Below are 16328 nucleotides of genomic sequence, written 5' to 3'. Positions count from 1 at the left end.
CCCAATAATTACACTTGACACAGTAGCATTCGTGGTACTCTGTAGACCTCCAGGAATGTATTATGCAAGACCTGTCTAGAAACAGCAAGACTTCCTGTAAATTATTATAAAGAAAAAATGTTTGGGTCTTGCATCAGTTCACTAATTAGACAAAATGTGTCAGTATCCAGATTAGTGTTACAATGCAACACTGAGGGGGCTGTTGATGGAAGAGAGCATAAAGCATTCTCCGCAGGACACGACACAGTAAATCATTCTTAAAATGCAGGTGACAATGTGGAGCCTGCAATGTCTGTTGGAGTGTTCTTCGCATAACGCTGCAGAGAAAAGCCCATGACAGGAGAGCAAGCTGGTCACATGACTGTTACAGGTCATATTTGACTTGTTTCAACCCCTTTCCAACACTTTTTAATTTTTGTTCCCATGAAATACAAGGGGGTTTACATTCTCCGAACCCCAAAGCAAGCAAAGAGGAGAGCTAATTGGTAAAGCTTGTCGCTATACTTTATACATGTGCCTAGGTTTTCATTTTTTTGCTTACTGAAAAGTTCTTTCAGAATGCCATACCAGCCGAATGCCATTCCACTGTAGAGTAACCACTGGGTAAAATTGAGATTTCTGGGACTGTCAATTGTCTGGTTCCCCCGCAGTTCTTCTTAATAGATCCTCCTGCCAACCTCCACTTTACCACTATGTCCTACTATGGAAGAACCGGTGAGTCCTATGGGGGACCCAGAAGATCAACACTCTAGGATGTGTAGATTTCAGTAGAGACTTCACCCAGGAAATACTCTGTAGCAGAGCAATGTGCAGACATGTGGCCAGCAGGAGAAGTAAGCATTCCGCCAACCTCCACTTTACTACTGTATCCTTCTGTGGAGGAACCGGTGAGTGCTATGGGGGAACCAGGAGATTAAAATTCTTGGAAGTACCGATTTAAGAAGAGACTTCACCCAGGGAATACTCTACAGCAGTGCAATGTGTGGACGTGCAGCTAGGAGGACAGGTAAGCCTTCTGCCGACCTCCACTTTACTACTGTGTACTTCTGTGGAGGAACCGGTGAGTGCTATGGGGGAACCAGGAGAACAACACTCTAGGAAGTTTCAATTTCAGAAGCTCTACAGCAGATCGGCGTGTGGAGGTGTGGGCAGTATGAGAGATAAGTACTGCTATGCTTCTCTACAGGTCTGGTTCACGGGAAGGGGGTGAGTGTACATGTGTGACAGCTGAAGGGGTTAAAAGTCCAGCAGTTAAATGTTGTTTAGAGCAGGCCTTCTTAAACTTTCTCCACTCGTGACCCCTTTTTGGCCAAGGAAATTTTTAAGGGACCCCAACGTCGGTCGGTGTCTCCCCCCTCCCCTAGCGTAAGTCAATCTCTCGACCCCCACCCCCCTCCCCAGCATCGGTCAGCCAGTACTACTAAACCCCCGCCTTATCTTTACGTCCAGCAGCTGTGCTCCACTGCTGCTGGGTTAAAGAAAGTTCAGTCAATGTAAAAAAAACAAAAAACCTTCCTGCGCACACGTGCTCAGGAAGGTACCGAGTGCACAGGGGGGGCCGCGACCTTAAAAACTACACTACACTGCAAATTATACAGTAAACTGAAATAAAACAATCTAGCTTGGTGCCCAGACCCCCTCGGCCGCCTAGGCCCCTCACACAAGTACCAGCCATACCCCCCTGATGGCTGTCCTGGCCGGGTACTCGGATCGCGACCCCCCTGTTCACTTGCGGGACCCCATATGGGGTCACGACCCCCACTTTAAGAAGCACTGGTTTATAGGGTACCCTGATTTCAGTGTTCCTATGGAATGTTCATATGGAACCTTATACCTTAAATGGAGCTTTATACAAAAAAATCTTCAGGTATCACAATATATATTGTAACAAGGACACTCCACTGTAGTCCAGGTAAGTCAAATCAAATGCAGTTTATTTAGGGCAAACAGAAATATATCTTGCATCAGCAGCAACATAAGACAGTTCCCTTTATATGGCTCAGTAGATTCGCTTATGAGCCCTCACTCCGCTCTCTCAGCAGTGTGTCGTAGCGGTCCTAGGGTCACCGACCTTCCTGACCTCTCCCCTCGTGGGCACTCAAACACATCCCTCATGTGTCACTGGCTCTCTGTCTCCTCGGCTGTCTACGAGGTGCCTCCAGCACACACAGCCACCTAGCTCCCCTCTGACGTCTGGGTGGAGTCCTCCTGACTCCTAAACACCTCTGTTCCTCTTCCCAGCTGGAGCCCAGAACACCAGCCAGCACCCTTTCCATAAGGGCTATGCACAGGTGTGCAATCATTAGGTTCTGGTCCCTACTAAACCATGGACCCAGGAATGGAGATTTCATCCCTCCCAATTCTCTTTGAAATCTCCCAGTTCCAGGATCCCATACCAAATCCAGGTTTTCTGGAGAGAACTGCAAAGCCAGTTCTTTCCTAGCAAAACAGTTTGTTTCCTGGAACTGCTCAGTCTCTCTGGCTAAGAGTCCTGGGTGACTACAACCCCCAGTTCCACTGTGGGATTGCCACACAATACCACAATATACAAAAATAAAATTGAAATATGAAATATCTTTATTGAATTTACTTTAAAAAATGTTTTTATAATCGCCTAAATGTCCAAATTGTTTTAAAAACCACAATGTGCCCCCTTGTACTCATGTGAGCCCCTTGTTGACCTTGAGTATAAGTCAGACATGGACTTCCAACTGTACTCCCAACTGGACTTCCAACTGGTTTCCTATCCTCCAGGAAACAACTGGAGTTCTCTTTGTTTAGATCTCAAAAAAACTCACAAACTTTTTAAAAGAGTAAAGAGTAAGTCAACATGCACTTCCAACTAGACTCCCAGCTGGACTTCTAACTGGAAGCCCCAACTGGACTCCCAACTGGTGTCCTGTCCTGCAGAAAAGAACTGAGATAAGCCAAAGTTCTCTATGTTTAGATCTCAAAAAATCACAAACTTTTAAAAGAATAAAAACCACATTGTGTCCCCATGTACTCATGTGAGCCCCCTTTGACCATGAGTATAAGTCAACATCTAGCATCGTCAAGATGGACTTCCAACTGGACTTGTAACTGGACGCCCCAACAGAAATTCCAACTGGACTCCCAACTAGACTTTCAACTGGACTCCCAACTGCGCTCCCTACTCAACTCCCAACTGGACTTCCAACTTGACTCCCAACTGGACTTCCAACTCGACTCCAAACTGGACTTACAACTGGACGCCCAACTGGTGACCTATCCGCAAAACAACTGAGATAAACCAAAGTTCTCTTTGTTTAGACCTCAACAAAAATCACAAGTTTATAGTTTGCAGTCCAATCCCCAAAACACTGGAAAATCAGCTGTGTAGGGAGGTAAAAATGTGGAACGCTGAGCCTTGAATGTATTCCAGGACTGGATACATCAGACATATTTAATGTATCAAAGCATGGATCAGTCTCTGAACAATTACCATATGATGCACTTGTAAGACATTGTAGTAATAGTCACGCCTCAGCAGCTGAGTATGCATTATATAAATGTAAAGTTCTGTGCGTAATACAAATAAAGTTGTATGAGCTCTTTGAACCATTGGAGTTAATTTACTTTTGCACCATGTGACCTCGGTGGTGCTTTAAAAAGCATATTCTACCTTTTGCAATAAATGCACCCACATTGATGAAAGAAGAAATTGTGCGTTTAATATTTTTTTTGCAAAAGGAGGAATATGCGCTTACTCGTCATTAGCTGCAGGGTTGTCAGCCTGTTGTGCGCCCTCCTTCGGTAAATCGTTGAGCTGCCTGTTAGGTTTACCAAAGGCCTCATCGGCAGACATACTGAAAAACAGATTTTGGGTTAAGATAGACTTTAAAGTAGACCTGTCTAGCACCTGAGCACTTCTATAGAGATGACGGCCATGCAGCTGCAGTAGCCTCAGAACTAGAACACAGACCTGGAATAAGTATGCCGATCAGGAGCCTTGACTTCACTCCGGTATGCATGCTTGTTTCAGGGTAGTGACTGAAAAAGCCAAAGACAGTCAAAGTTAATTGGAGTTCAGCAATGGCAGCCCTCCAATGTCTCCGAGTACAGGTCTGCTTTAAAGCTGCGGAGCTGAATGCTGCCTGTTGTTGAAACACCTGTTTTTTTGGCATACAGTGCCAAATGCATACGGCAGACCTATTTCAGCGCCCCAACTGCATAAATCTGGCTACACCTGCTCGTCTGCACCTGACCCCTGTCTTGGCTGTCAATTTTTTTTTTTTTTAAAGAAGAGCCATAGGGTTCTACGCTTTCTGCAAAGTGACTCACCCAGAAGTTGTCCTTGAAGAAAACCCCTCTCATGGTAGATCCAAGTTTATTTGCAAGCGTTGCCTGGACCTGCTGCAAGCTCCTCCACTGAAAGGGAAGTGAGAAATCAGTACACGCTTGCAGAAAACTAAACTTTACTGCCTGCCAAGAATAATTAGTTCCTCTTATGTCCTTCCCTCTTTATGATGCCCTGCCCCTAGTCCTGCACGCTCAACCTGTACTGGGACTATGCTGACTACAGAAAATAGTGGTGCCAGCGGAATATGGCTACAGAGTGACCCCTGCAGGTCAGTGTAGTTATAACGCGGTGTGCAGTTGTCTTTCCAGGTGCCTACATGGCAGTATATTTAGTATGATGCCAAGAACAGGCACCAGGAAAGGAAAATTACGGGTATGATACAATTTTCCATTTTCTATGCCAATTGGTTCTGGGCAGATTTGGCTGCAATCTTTTTTAAACCATAAGCTGTGGAATAGCTATGGGGGGCCTCTATTACGGGCCTCCAGAACTTCACATTTTAAGCAAAAACATGAGCATGAGTTGCACCTAAATGGCTTTCATAACCATAAGTTACTGACAGGCATCTGACTAACCATGGGCACCAGAGGGCATCAAGCAGGTACCATTCAAGTAATACACACTACACTTGTGCGATTCGTTTCGTTCCAAATCGAAAATTCGGACACAATTTCGGAAATTCGGATGCATCCGAATTACAGATATAACAAATGCAAAAGAATCCAAATTTCCGATTCCAAAATTCGTTAGCGGTAGTCTGTATAGTCATTTGTTGGACGGAATTTCGTTGCAGCAAAATTACATTAGAGGAAAAAAAAAATGTTTTTGTCTGCAGAAGAAGAAGAAAAAAAAAGCGTGAGGTTCCCCCCAATTCATACCAAACCCTTTAGATCTGGTAGGAATGTTAGGAGGGACCCCCCAAGTTAAAACAAAAAAAAGTGCGTAGGGGTCCCTCCAAAATCCATACCAGGTCCTTTAGGTCTTGTAGGAATTTTAAGGGGGGAACCCCAGCTCCAAAAAATGGGGGGGGGGGAAACGCGGGGTCCCTAACCCATCCACTAAAGGGTTAAAAGTCAAAGTAAATAAACAAACCACACTTTGAGAAAATCCTTTAATTGGAGAAAAAAAAACCGAAGAGCCAACTCCCAATGCCATTCGGGTCTGTGAGGCGAGGTGTCATATGAAAAGTATTATGACACCTCGGCTCACACACCCGGATCAGTAGTCACTATCCCCATACTTTAAGTCCCCATACTTAAAAGGAACGTAACTCCCCTCATTTTATTTTTTTTTCCATCCCCTTTTACCCTTTGTTCTGCTGTGATCCGCCAAACCATAATGTACACAGGGTCCCGCTTCACCACCTACCTTTGCTGTGCCATTGAGAGTCGGAGGTCTTTTCCATGTTCTTGCAGTCAGCTCCCTGATGATGCGGCGCCACGGCCTTCCTCCTCCTGCCACTATGTAGAACAAGGGTCCTCAAACTTTTTAAACATGGGGCCAGTTCACTGTCCCTCAGACATTGTTGGGGGCCGGATCATAGTTTGAAAAACAGGGGGGGGCGTGGCTGTGGTGCAGTACCGCCACGCCCCCTCCCGTCCCAGAACAAAGGGGGAACGTTAGTGAGCAATTGCTGCGCGTTCCAGCAGCTGCTGTTCTGGTGTGAATGGCGTTACGCTGCTAAAGGAACCAAGGCATTTGGTTTGCCTCGGCATGCGCCCTGAGATGAAAGGGCGCAGCCCGAACACAGAAGCTGCTAAGCTTCCGGAACAGCCTGTATGTCTTCCCTGACACCCAGGCGGGGCCGGCGGAATGACAATCTCTCCCTGGACCCCGCGGGCCGGGGCAGCCGGCCAATTGATTGCTATACGCTGTTTAGGGCGGCTGGGCCTATTTTAACTGCTTGAAGACCGGGGTGTTACACCCCCTTCCCATCCAGGCCATTTTTTAGTGTTCAGCGCTGCAGTACTTTGATTGACATTTATTCCGTCATGCAACGCTGTACTGAAATTATTTTATTCCATTTTTTGGGGACAGATAGAGCTTTCTTTTGGTGGTATTTATTCACCACTGGGGGTTTTATTTATTTACTATATTTCATGAAAATTACAGAAAATTTTCAATTGTACATTATGTTAGGAAACATTTATTATCACCCAATTTTGTGGTAAAATATAAAAGACGGGGTCACGTCGGGTAAATAGACACCAAACATGTCAAGCTTAAAAATTGCGCGCACTCGCAAAATCGCAAAAAAACACCATACCCAAAATTGACCATAGGCGACGTTTTATGATCCCTCCTGGGGGGGGCGGACGAGGGAGCGCTGTCATATGGGATGGCCAGCGCCCAGCGGTAAGGGGGAGAGAAGCCGCCCCCCAGGACGAGCTGTGTCGGCCGCACTGCTCGCACACCCCTAAGGCCGGCCCTGGGGACACACACGGGCCGACCGCCCATACAAGCGATCCGTCGGCTCTATAGCCGGCGGATCGCTTGTATGTTAACAGGCATCGCTGCCTGTTTTCAAATTGACTGAATTTCCCCAAGTAGGCGTGGCTTATCTAGAGAACTCCCGGGCGGCCGTTTTTTTTACAACAGCCGGCCGGGAGGTAGTAAAGGTAGGGGCCTGCAGCTACCCGGCCTTGACACCTGAACGGGCCGGGCCAAGGACCCTGGCGGGCCGGATGTGGCCCGCGGGCCGTAGTTTGAGGATCCCTGATGTAGAACCTGATGCCTCCTGAGATATCTGACGTGGATATCCCAAGAGGCTCCATTCTCCCCGCTTTTATAGACTAAAGAGGAGGGAGGATTAGAATTCTGTAAAGTAATATTTTGGTGTGATGGTCAACTTGAAAATGGACATTCACTCCGAAACATCACTTTACATAATTGTTATCCCCAGCAATTAAAAAACTTCGGTGCATAAGTCACGCATCCCAGGAGTCTTTGGGGTCATCTTAAACACACTGTGCCGATGTTCATCATTGGGGGTGGCTGGAGGAGCCTGGAAGAGGCAAGTGTCTCCAAATTGCATAGGCTAAGAACATGGTGGTGTGGCAGCAGGCATGTGGCAGAGTGAAGATTAACAGCAGTGCTGGATTTTCTGCATATGTGAGTATGAAGGTGCCCATACACTGCACGATTATAGTACAATAATCGCGGGAAATCCCACGACGTACGATAATCGGCAGGTGTATGGAAGGCGTGCGACCGTTTCTACTGTACGATCGCACGTCTTCCGTCGAACAAGCAGGCTGGAAAACCCGCCGGGAATTGTATGATTGTCGGCGAGTTAGTGGCGTGCTTGTTTGACAACTGCCGAAAGGGCCGGTGTGCGCACGTGCACACTGCCTGTTTGCAGTCATCGAAAGCCCGCCCCCCATTGCAGCCTGTGATGATCGCAAGTACGATCTGCCTGTCCAAGATGGGCAGATCGTACGTTTTTTTTAAGTACTTTACAACCCTCGCAAGACAAAAGTCTTGCGGGGGTTGTAAAGTGTATGGGCACCTTAAAGCTACACTCACCGGCCACTTTATTAGGTACACCTGTTCAATTGCTTGGTAACACAAATTGCTAATCAGCTAATCACATGGCAGCAACTCCATGCATTAGGCATCTAGACGTGGTAAAGACGACTTGCTGAAGTTCAAACCGAACATCAGAATGGGGAAGAAAGGGGGTTTAAGTGACTTTGAACGTGACATGGTTGTTGGTGCCAGACGGGCTGGTCTGACTATTTTTAAAAAACTGCTGATCTTCTGGGATTTTCACACACAACCATCTCTCAGGATTACAGAGAATGGTCCAAAAAAGGGAAAATATCCAGTGAGCGGCAGTTGTGTGGGTGAAAATGCCTTGTTGATGTCAGAGGAGAATGCGCAGACTGGTTCGAGATGATAGAAAGGCAACAGTAACTCAAATAACCCGTTGTTACATCCGAGGTATGCAGAATGCCATCTCTGAACGCACAACACATTGAACCTTGAAGCAGATGGGCTACAGCAACAGAAGACCACACCGGGTGCCAAGAACAGGAAACGGAGGCTACAATTCGCACAGGCTTGGACTTATAGTAGATTGGACAAAAAAATTGGACAATAGTAGATTGGAAAAACGTTGCCTGGTCTGATGAGTCTCCATTTCAGCTGCGACATTAGATAATGGGGTCAGACAACATAAACAACATGAAAGCATGGATCCATCCTGCCTTGTATCAGTGGTTCAGGCTGGTGGTGGTGTAATGGTGTGGGGGATATTTTCTTGGCACACTATGGGCCCATAATGCTATCATGTCAATATGGACCAAAATCACTGAGGAATGCTTCCAACACCTTGTTGAATCTCTGCCACGAAGAATGAAGGCAGTTCTGAAGGCAAAAGGGGGTCCAACCCGGTACTAGCAAGGTGTATATAATACAGTGGCCGGTGAGTGTAGGTAAGAGAAAGAGGAAAAAAAAACACAAAGATTTACCTGGGGGGTGAAGTTCCTGCTTTAGCAGGACCCCAATTCCCACCTCTTAATTAGGAATAGCCAGAACCCCCTTCTTTAAGCTGAATTATTCTTCAGTCAAGGCTAGGAAGCCACTCCTATACACGTGGCCTGCTTCCACCAACCAGGCCTCTATGTGTAGCCTTATTAAACCCTATGGATGTTTTCCTCCTCAGATTACTAAAAGAACATGCACCTGTGTGGTAATCAAGGCGGAATCTCCATAAGCTGGGCGTATGGGACCATAGTAAGTTTCTCTGGCAGTGATAACCTTGTTCCCTAGGCATAGCCGTTACATTTGCAAAAATGTCAGTCCAGTCCTTGAATGCAGTTTTAAAGGTTTATGTCAAACACAAAGGGGGTAGGGAGGGCTGAAATGACCAACAGTAGTATGTCTTCACAAAACTAGTGGCCCCTAAATGGAGACTTCACCTGCACAAAGCAGACACATTACAACAGAGGTAGTGTATCAGGTAGTGAGGGCGGCAGTAGGCCATTGGAGGTTCAGGTGTTACTCCATTGTCCCCAGCAATATCTCTTTAGCTACTTGATCAATTCGGATAAGGCTGCAAACCTGTGGTGTTCCATTGTCTCTAGCAACATCTTGTTAGCTACTGGACCAACTTGAGTAAGGTTGTTGACCAGTGGAGGTTCACATTGTGGTCCAGTGTCTTCACCCAGATGAGTGTGGGTGAGGTCTATTCTTAAAGAAGACCTTCACTCCCCAGGTCCACTTTTGCTCCCTGCAATTGACAACCCCGCCCTCCGCAATATAAAAATGCTGATTTTGTGGGGTTTTGTAACTTTTTTTTTAATACCCTATTTCCCGGCGTATAAGGCGACTGGGCGTATAAGACGACCCCCTAATTTTTCTGTTAAAACGTAGGTTTTGGGCTATACTCGTCGTATAAGACGAGTATAGCCCAAAATAATGTTTAAATACACCCACTAACCTCCTTGGCGGTATTCCCGAGTCTGGCTCGGGGGTTAATTTACAGTACCATAAGCAGTAACCCGGAGCCAACTACGGGATTCCGAAGCTACCGTACATACAGTATCACCGCACATCCAGCGGGTTGACAGATTGTATACCCGGCATATATGACGACCCCCGATTTTCGGGGGATGTTTTTAAGTATAAAAAGTCGTCGTATACGCCGGCAAATACGATAGTTATTGGCCAGGAATACCTAGGCGAGAATGACGTGTCCCTGGCTGCGTGTCATTAGGGGCCGGCTGCAAAACCCAGAAGAGACAGCTGGCGGCGTGAAACGTGGGCTGTGGCAGCTCATCTGAGGACCACAGCAGAATTGGCTGGTCGAGAGTATGCATTCTAGTGAAAGCCCAAAATAACAGGTGGAGGGGAAAAAAATGACGAGGGGGGTGAAGTTTCTCTTTAAAGGAGAACTATGGGGTCACTGTTTTTCCCCATAGCTCTCCTTAGGGTAACGGGAGCACACAAACTAGCGTCCTCCCGTTACCCTAAGCTCAGTATACCGCGAGCTACAGCTCGCGGTATACTGAGACGCCGCAGCGGATCCCGACGTAGATGACGGGATCCGCCCAGCTGCGTGAGTGACAGGTGGCTCTGCCTATCTAGAGGCAGAGCCAGCTGTACCCGCCCCCTCCCCCGTCCGTTCCGCCAGTCAGCGCTGGCAGATTGGAGCGGGGAGAGGGGAATCCAGCCCCTCCCCCTGTCACGGCAGAGAGCCGTGACAGGATCGAGAGGTGAGCGAACCTGGTATGTGTTCTCTCACCTCCCGATCTACTGAGCCGACCTGTGACAGTCTCATTGTCACAGGTCGGCTAGAACTATGAGGTGAGTGAAAAGCACTCACCTCATAGTTCTCCTTTAAGCATCCAGTAATACATGGTAGTCCCAGAGGGCCAAGACCCTTGGTCCTATCTTCAAGCCGAGTGGTCCTGTCTTGTGGTTCAGCACCTCAGACCCCGGCAACAGCCTTTAGCAAAGATCCTTCAAAAAGCATGGCCAGGAGGTTTTATTAAAGTTCCCCACCGAAAACTGATAAGAACAGATACTACACTTGATCTTAGCCAAAAGGCCGAGAAGTGACTAGTTAACAAACATGCAAGGCAAGTCCATGTTACAGCTCCAGCCTCTGGATCTCTCAACAGAGGCTGGCAGAGAACATCTTATGAAGACCATGGGCACACCCTAATGGAGAGAGCAATGCACTACAGCAAAACACAAATAAAACAGATTTGTCACCTAAAAGTAAAGCTGTAATGAAGTCAAACATTCTAAAATGAATTTGGTAGAGACCAGCGAGTGTCACGTGATGCAAGGACAACCCTCTATTTACATAAGGTGATCCCCAGATTGCTGCCAAAACACCTATGCAAATTTAGATTTTTCTAAAAGAATCAGGAAACAGTCATGTTTATTGTTTCATTTATTGGCAGGTGTAGCCGAGCAGAAGATCTCTGAAATATTGTGCACAAGCCAGAATTTCTGGAGCCAGAGCATCCAAAGACTCCAGAGCCAGCCTGGTGGTCACTTGCTGGAGACACTGCAGAGCAAGAACTGGGGGCTTCCTTAAACTCCAGCGCAAGCCTGAAACTCCAGAGCTAAAACCTGACAGACATCTCCGTTTGGGCAGTCTCACCACTTTGTTCAGAGAAAGGTTGTTCTGTTGTAAAGTCCTAGAGTGGAATTAAAGGAGAACTATGAGGTGAGTGATTTTCACTTATCCTCATAGTTCAAGCCGACGTGTGACAATGAAACTGACACGTCGGCTCAATAGATCGGGAAGTGAGCGAACACATACAGACGCTCACTTCTCGATCATCTCCCTGCAGAGAGCTGTGACGGTCACTCACAGCCTCTGCTGTCCTCCCGCTGACTGACACTGCTGCGCTAGGAGGCTGAGGAGCCTCTCACCTAGCGCAGCAGACGTGGATGCTGCGACCCCCTCGACAGTGTGTTGCGACCCACAGGTTGAGAACCGCTGCTCTACGACATTTAGGAATTAATTTTGCTGCAGTGTGTACATCACCCCCAGACAACAGCTTGATTTGACTTTGCTAGCTACCATCAGCTGAGCAGGCAAATCACTCATCCTGGTCACTATTCTTGCCCCTTGATAAGTTGGTGTTGGCAGTCTCCTCTTATCTAACTAGAGGCAAGTAGGCTGCACTTGGCGTGGGAATGAAAAAAAAATTCCAAGATGAAGCTGTGCTTTAAAAACGCTCATGCTCTCACACTGGCACCTGACCCAAAAGCCGCTCTACTTAACCTGCCCCCTGAGGGAGTTACGCTCTAGGGCCTCACAGCGGCCAAGCAGATAGTGGCGAAGTCCACGTAGCTGGAACGCAGGCTCCAGTGGTTCTTTTCTAATGAGCGCCTCACGGCACGGCTGACCGACAAGGTCCCTCGCTTTGAGGTGATCTGGAACCCCTGGATTCAGCGCTTACAGACACACTCATTCCATACCAGACTGCTAGCACTCTGAATCTAAAGGCAAGGACACCCAAGCTCATACCGTCACAAAGGGTTTGAAATTCTCCCATATGGTGAGGGCAGTGTATGGGAAGTAAACGACCCCCAACAATTGCTACCACTCACCTCTGTTTAAACCAGAATACAAGATGTTTACTGACTGTACCAGATCAATAGGTCCAAAATGTTTACTGGCTGCGGATACTCACAATCTCTGTATGGTGCCCCCAGGCACTAATACTAGCACAGTAGAAGTGGTTTACCAACATTGCAGTTATGGTCTGTGAATGTATACTTCTCTTCTACTTGTATATTACAGTATCTTGTAAAACAAAAATAATGATTGGAAAAACGCTCATGAGTGCTGCAGTCACCAAGCAAGCTGCTGGCATTTTAAATGTTTCAACTAGTTCTCAAAGCTTTCTAGTAACCACCAGAACTTCCACATGCAAGTGTACCAAAGCCCCAAATTCTCAATATATTGCAGCTCACCGTCCATAGAGGTAGCGAGAGCACATTTCAGACTGTTTTTACAACCAGTGATTCTACCAGTAAAGCTCATGTACTAGGGAGACACCACACTACATGCACTGTATTGCATTGGCACCCTAAGCAAGGAAGTGTGGCATGGTTGTAGAACACCGTCCCCTCTTCTGCATTAGATGGGGGGGGTTTGTCTTTCGATGAGAAAAGAGAAAACTGCACTCAGAAAAGACACGACCAAAAGGCACAGAACATATTAAGCCTGAACCTTTAAAGGAGAACTATGGGGTCAGGGCTTTTCCCCATAGTTCTCCTTAGGGTAACGGGAGGACACAAACTAGCATCCTCCCGTCACCCTAAGCTCAGTATATAGGGAGCTGTAATTTGGCGTTATACTGAGACGCCGCACCTGAAGCGGATCCCGACAATTATGCCTGGATCCGCCCAGCTGTGTGACTGACAGCTGGCTCTGCCCCCTCCCCCATCCGTTCAGCCAGTCAGCGCTGGAGGATCGGAGCGGGGAATCCAGCCCCTCCCCCTGTCACGGCAGAGAGCCGTAACAGGATCGAGAGGTGAGCGAGCGCCGGTATGTGTTCGCTCACTTTCCGATCTACTGAGCTGACCTGTGACAGTCTCATTGTCACAGGTCGGCTAGGACTATGAGGAGTGAAAAGCGCTCACCTCATAGTTCTCCTTTAATATCAAAGTGTTCTAGCCTCTGTCCTAGCCAGATTTACATCACTTCGGTTTTACAGGACGTTTGAGGAAATCATATAGGACAAAGTTCAGGAGGAAGTTTGGACTCCACGTCTGGATATGGAAGTAAGCAGTCACGTTCTCTACTGCAGGAAGCTATTTTTTGGCAAGGGGCTCATTGAAAAGCTGTCCGAGCAGAACCATTTGTAGCCAAACTACAATATATTAAACTACTCACTTGTTTGCTGCCCTGGGCACCTCTAAACAAGCACATTCTGTTGTACGCAAGCGATACTCAAAATATCACCCTAACCGTCCACTCATCCAAAGACCTTCTGCTTTCCAGCTCCCTTGTCAACTCCTCCCATACTCACCTCCAGGACTTCTCTAGAGTCGCTCCCATCCTCTGGAAACTCTTTACCCCAACATGTCCGTCTATCTCCCACCTTGACTGCCTTTAGGCGATCCCTAAAGACTCATCTCTTCAGGGAAGCCTATCCCACCTCAACCTAACCACTGAACCTTGACATTTTCAGACAATTCATCCCCACACAGCTACCTCCTCATGCATCACTGGCCCCTCCCTTTTAGATTGTAAGCCCTCAGGGGCAGGGCCCGCCTTACCATCTTGTCTTGAACTGTCAACTCAGATGCTAAAAATCAGGTCTATATGGTCAGTGCCATTACATTAAAAGGCGGTTTTAGTCAATCTCCGCTAGTTCACATGGAATTGCGCTATACACAAGCTGCAGGGAGAGGTTCTCTTGAACAGAGAATTGAGTCATCTGCACAATAGAGGGGTTTTTACTTTCATGAACGCCATTATTAAAGCCCCCTCTGCAGGCACCTTATAATGGGTTTAGAGCAACACAACAGTGCTGCTCATCAGAAGCCAATCACAGCCATGCAGGCGCTTCTACAACCTCCAGATAAAATGGATCAGCTCTCGACATGCTTCCCGGTCACTCCAGATGTACACATCGCAGGTTTCAGGCTCCAGCACTGTGGCTGTCTGCATCTCTTAGCTCAGGGGTAGCCAAACTCCGGCCCTCCAGCTGTGAAGGAACTACAAATCCCATGAGGCATTGCAAGATTCTCAAAGCCACAGACATGACTCCCAGAGAGAGATGCATCATGGGATCTGTAGTTCTCACCATAGCTGGAGGGCTGGAGTTTGGCTACCCCTGTCTTAGCTAGTGACAAAGTGGTCTGGGGCTGTGTGTTTTGTGAGGGGTCTAGAGAAGAAGTGTTTGAGACTTGAAGCGCCTACATCTTACCAGAAACAAGTGAATGGTTCTATGCTAATCCCAGCAGGTACACCGATTCGGGAGGTGGACATTTTTAGGATGCTTTGCTGCTGTAAGCCTTACAGTAATTCTATCCATAGTTGAGTTTTAAAGGTCTCCGGTTCATACCACACAGTTGATCTCGAGTTTGGTGGCAACAGGAATATCACGCCCGTTTCTACAGAGACTCTCGCTTGCTGGCAGAGAACGTGACAATCTCAGTGGTTCTGGCCAGTAAGTGAGCAGCGCCATAGGTACAGGAGGAGTTTCTCTTATTTCTGGGAGCAAGCTGACCGCTTGTGTGACACGAGCCCTAAAATGATGATTGGAATATAATCTGCAGTGAACAAACATTACCAGGGGTGGCAGGGATTGCCAAATCAAGCACAGGAAATGCCAATAAGTAACAGAGGCCACAGTAAAGTTTTCAGGAACATTTTATTCTCCAATTGAGAAATGTCTGTACATTTAAAGCACAAGTGCTTCAATAAGTTTAGTGAAAATGGATCCAGGAACATAAGGACAGCGACATCCACAGGGCAACAGGAAGACGGGTGTGATTTTTACTCAAATGTAGACAGGAAAGTCAATACAATTTGTTTCAGCTTGGCTTCTGCCGGCTCGGAGATCTTTCCGTCGACCCTGAGAAACAAAAAGACAGGTCAGCATTTACAAAGCGGCAGAAGCCCAAATCGAACAGATGCTTCTGGAAGACCTAAAAAGCTGCACGAGTTCTGGAGCCAGTCTCAAAAGATGCGTTATGAACTAAATGCAATAAAACAGAACGAGACCCAACAGTTTAGCATCTCCAGTAACTTACAAAGGGACTGCTTGTGGTAATGACTGTCAGGGTTGCCATTGTGCTCATTTTGGACTTCAGCTGAACTTTCAAGCCCTCAAATGACTGGCATCATAGCTGATCACATGTGCAGCACCATGGCAACTGGAATCTAAACAGGCTAAAATGGCACCATCTTTGGCTGGATAGGAGGGTGTAGTGTTGCTTTAAGGTGGTCCTCATACAAGGCTATAAGTGGCTTCTAATGGTAAACAGCAGTTGCTTCAATTCAGATCTTTAGTCTCTTACCTAGGGCTGCAACAACTAATCAACTAAAACGATTGAAAAAGTTTACGTTTTCAATCGATTAATCGGCTTCCGATTAGTTGGCCGTTCACGTCTCCACACCCTGCGCGCCGCACCTCATCGCTGCCAGATAGACAGTCACTGGTTTTTCCGTTTTGTAGGCGATTTATATAATGTTTAATCATTTGTATTCCTCTATAGCTGATGGTACATTGAGCTTTATATTATACAGCACAATGTACCATCAGCTATAGAGGACTACAAATCCCAGCAATACATTATACAGCGCAATGCAGAATACCACCAGTTATAATGTACTATTGCTGGGATTTGTAGTCCTCTATAGCTGGATCAATGCCATTTTGCATTGATTGCTGTATCATTTTACACTTTCCATTTCACTAGATTGCAAACCACACTTTTTTTCCTTCCACCGTTTCAAGCTTGCTCCTGTGATGGACTACAACCTCAATACAAACTAGTAGTCCATCGCTGGAGCCATTTTATC

The 16328-nt window shown here is 46.9% G+C and overlaps 2 protein-coding genes across 3 annotated transcripts in view; both read right to left on the bottom strand.

The window, feature by feature from the left end:
• Window positions 1–14468, bottom strand: part of PSTPIP2 (proline-serine-threonine phosphatase interacting protein 2) — an 81463-nt gene extending 66995 nt beyond the window's left edge. Inside the window, exons 1-4 of the mRNA XM_018568270.1 lie at window positions 14374–14468; window positions 11273–11475; window positions 5690–5781; window positions 4303–4389 (exon numbers count right to left, since the gene is read on the bottom strand). Coding sequence (XP_018423772.1) covers window positions 4303–4389; window positions 5690–5781; window positions 11273–11475; window positions 14374–14468 — 477 coding nt within the window. The remainder of the gene's footprint in view (window positions 1–4302; window positions 4390–5689; window positions 5782–11272; window positions 11476–14373) is intronic.
• A 687-nt stretch (window positions 14469–15155) lies between these two features.
• Window positions 15156–16328, bottom strand: part of ATP5A1 (ATP synthase, H+ transporting, mitochondrial F1 complex, alpha subunit 1, cardiac muscle) — a 14485-nt gene continuing 13312 nt past the window's right edge. For both annotated transcript variants that reach the window (XM_018568275.1, XM_018568277.1), the window contains exon 12: window positions 15156–15378. In XM_018568275.1, coding sequence (XP_018423777.1) covers window positions 15300–15378 — 79 coding nt within the window. In that variant the 3' untranslated portion in view covers window positions 15156–15299. The remainder of the gene's footprint in view (window positions 15379–16328) is intronic.

This window comes from Nanorana parkeri, unplaced genomic scaffold (assembly GCF_000935625.1).
Source record: "Nanorana parkeri isolate BGI_ZX_2015 unplaced genomic scaffold, ASM93562v1 scaffold1166, whole genome shotgun sequence".
Lineage (NCBI taxonomy): Eukaryota > Metazoa > Chordata > Amphibia > Anura > Dicroglossidae > Nanorana > Nanorana parkeri.
The sequence above is the reverse complement of the archived record's forward strand: the minus strand, read 5'-3'. Positions and strand labels throughout refer to the sequence as shown.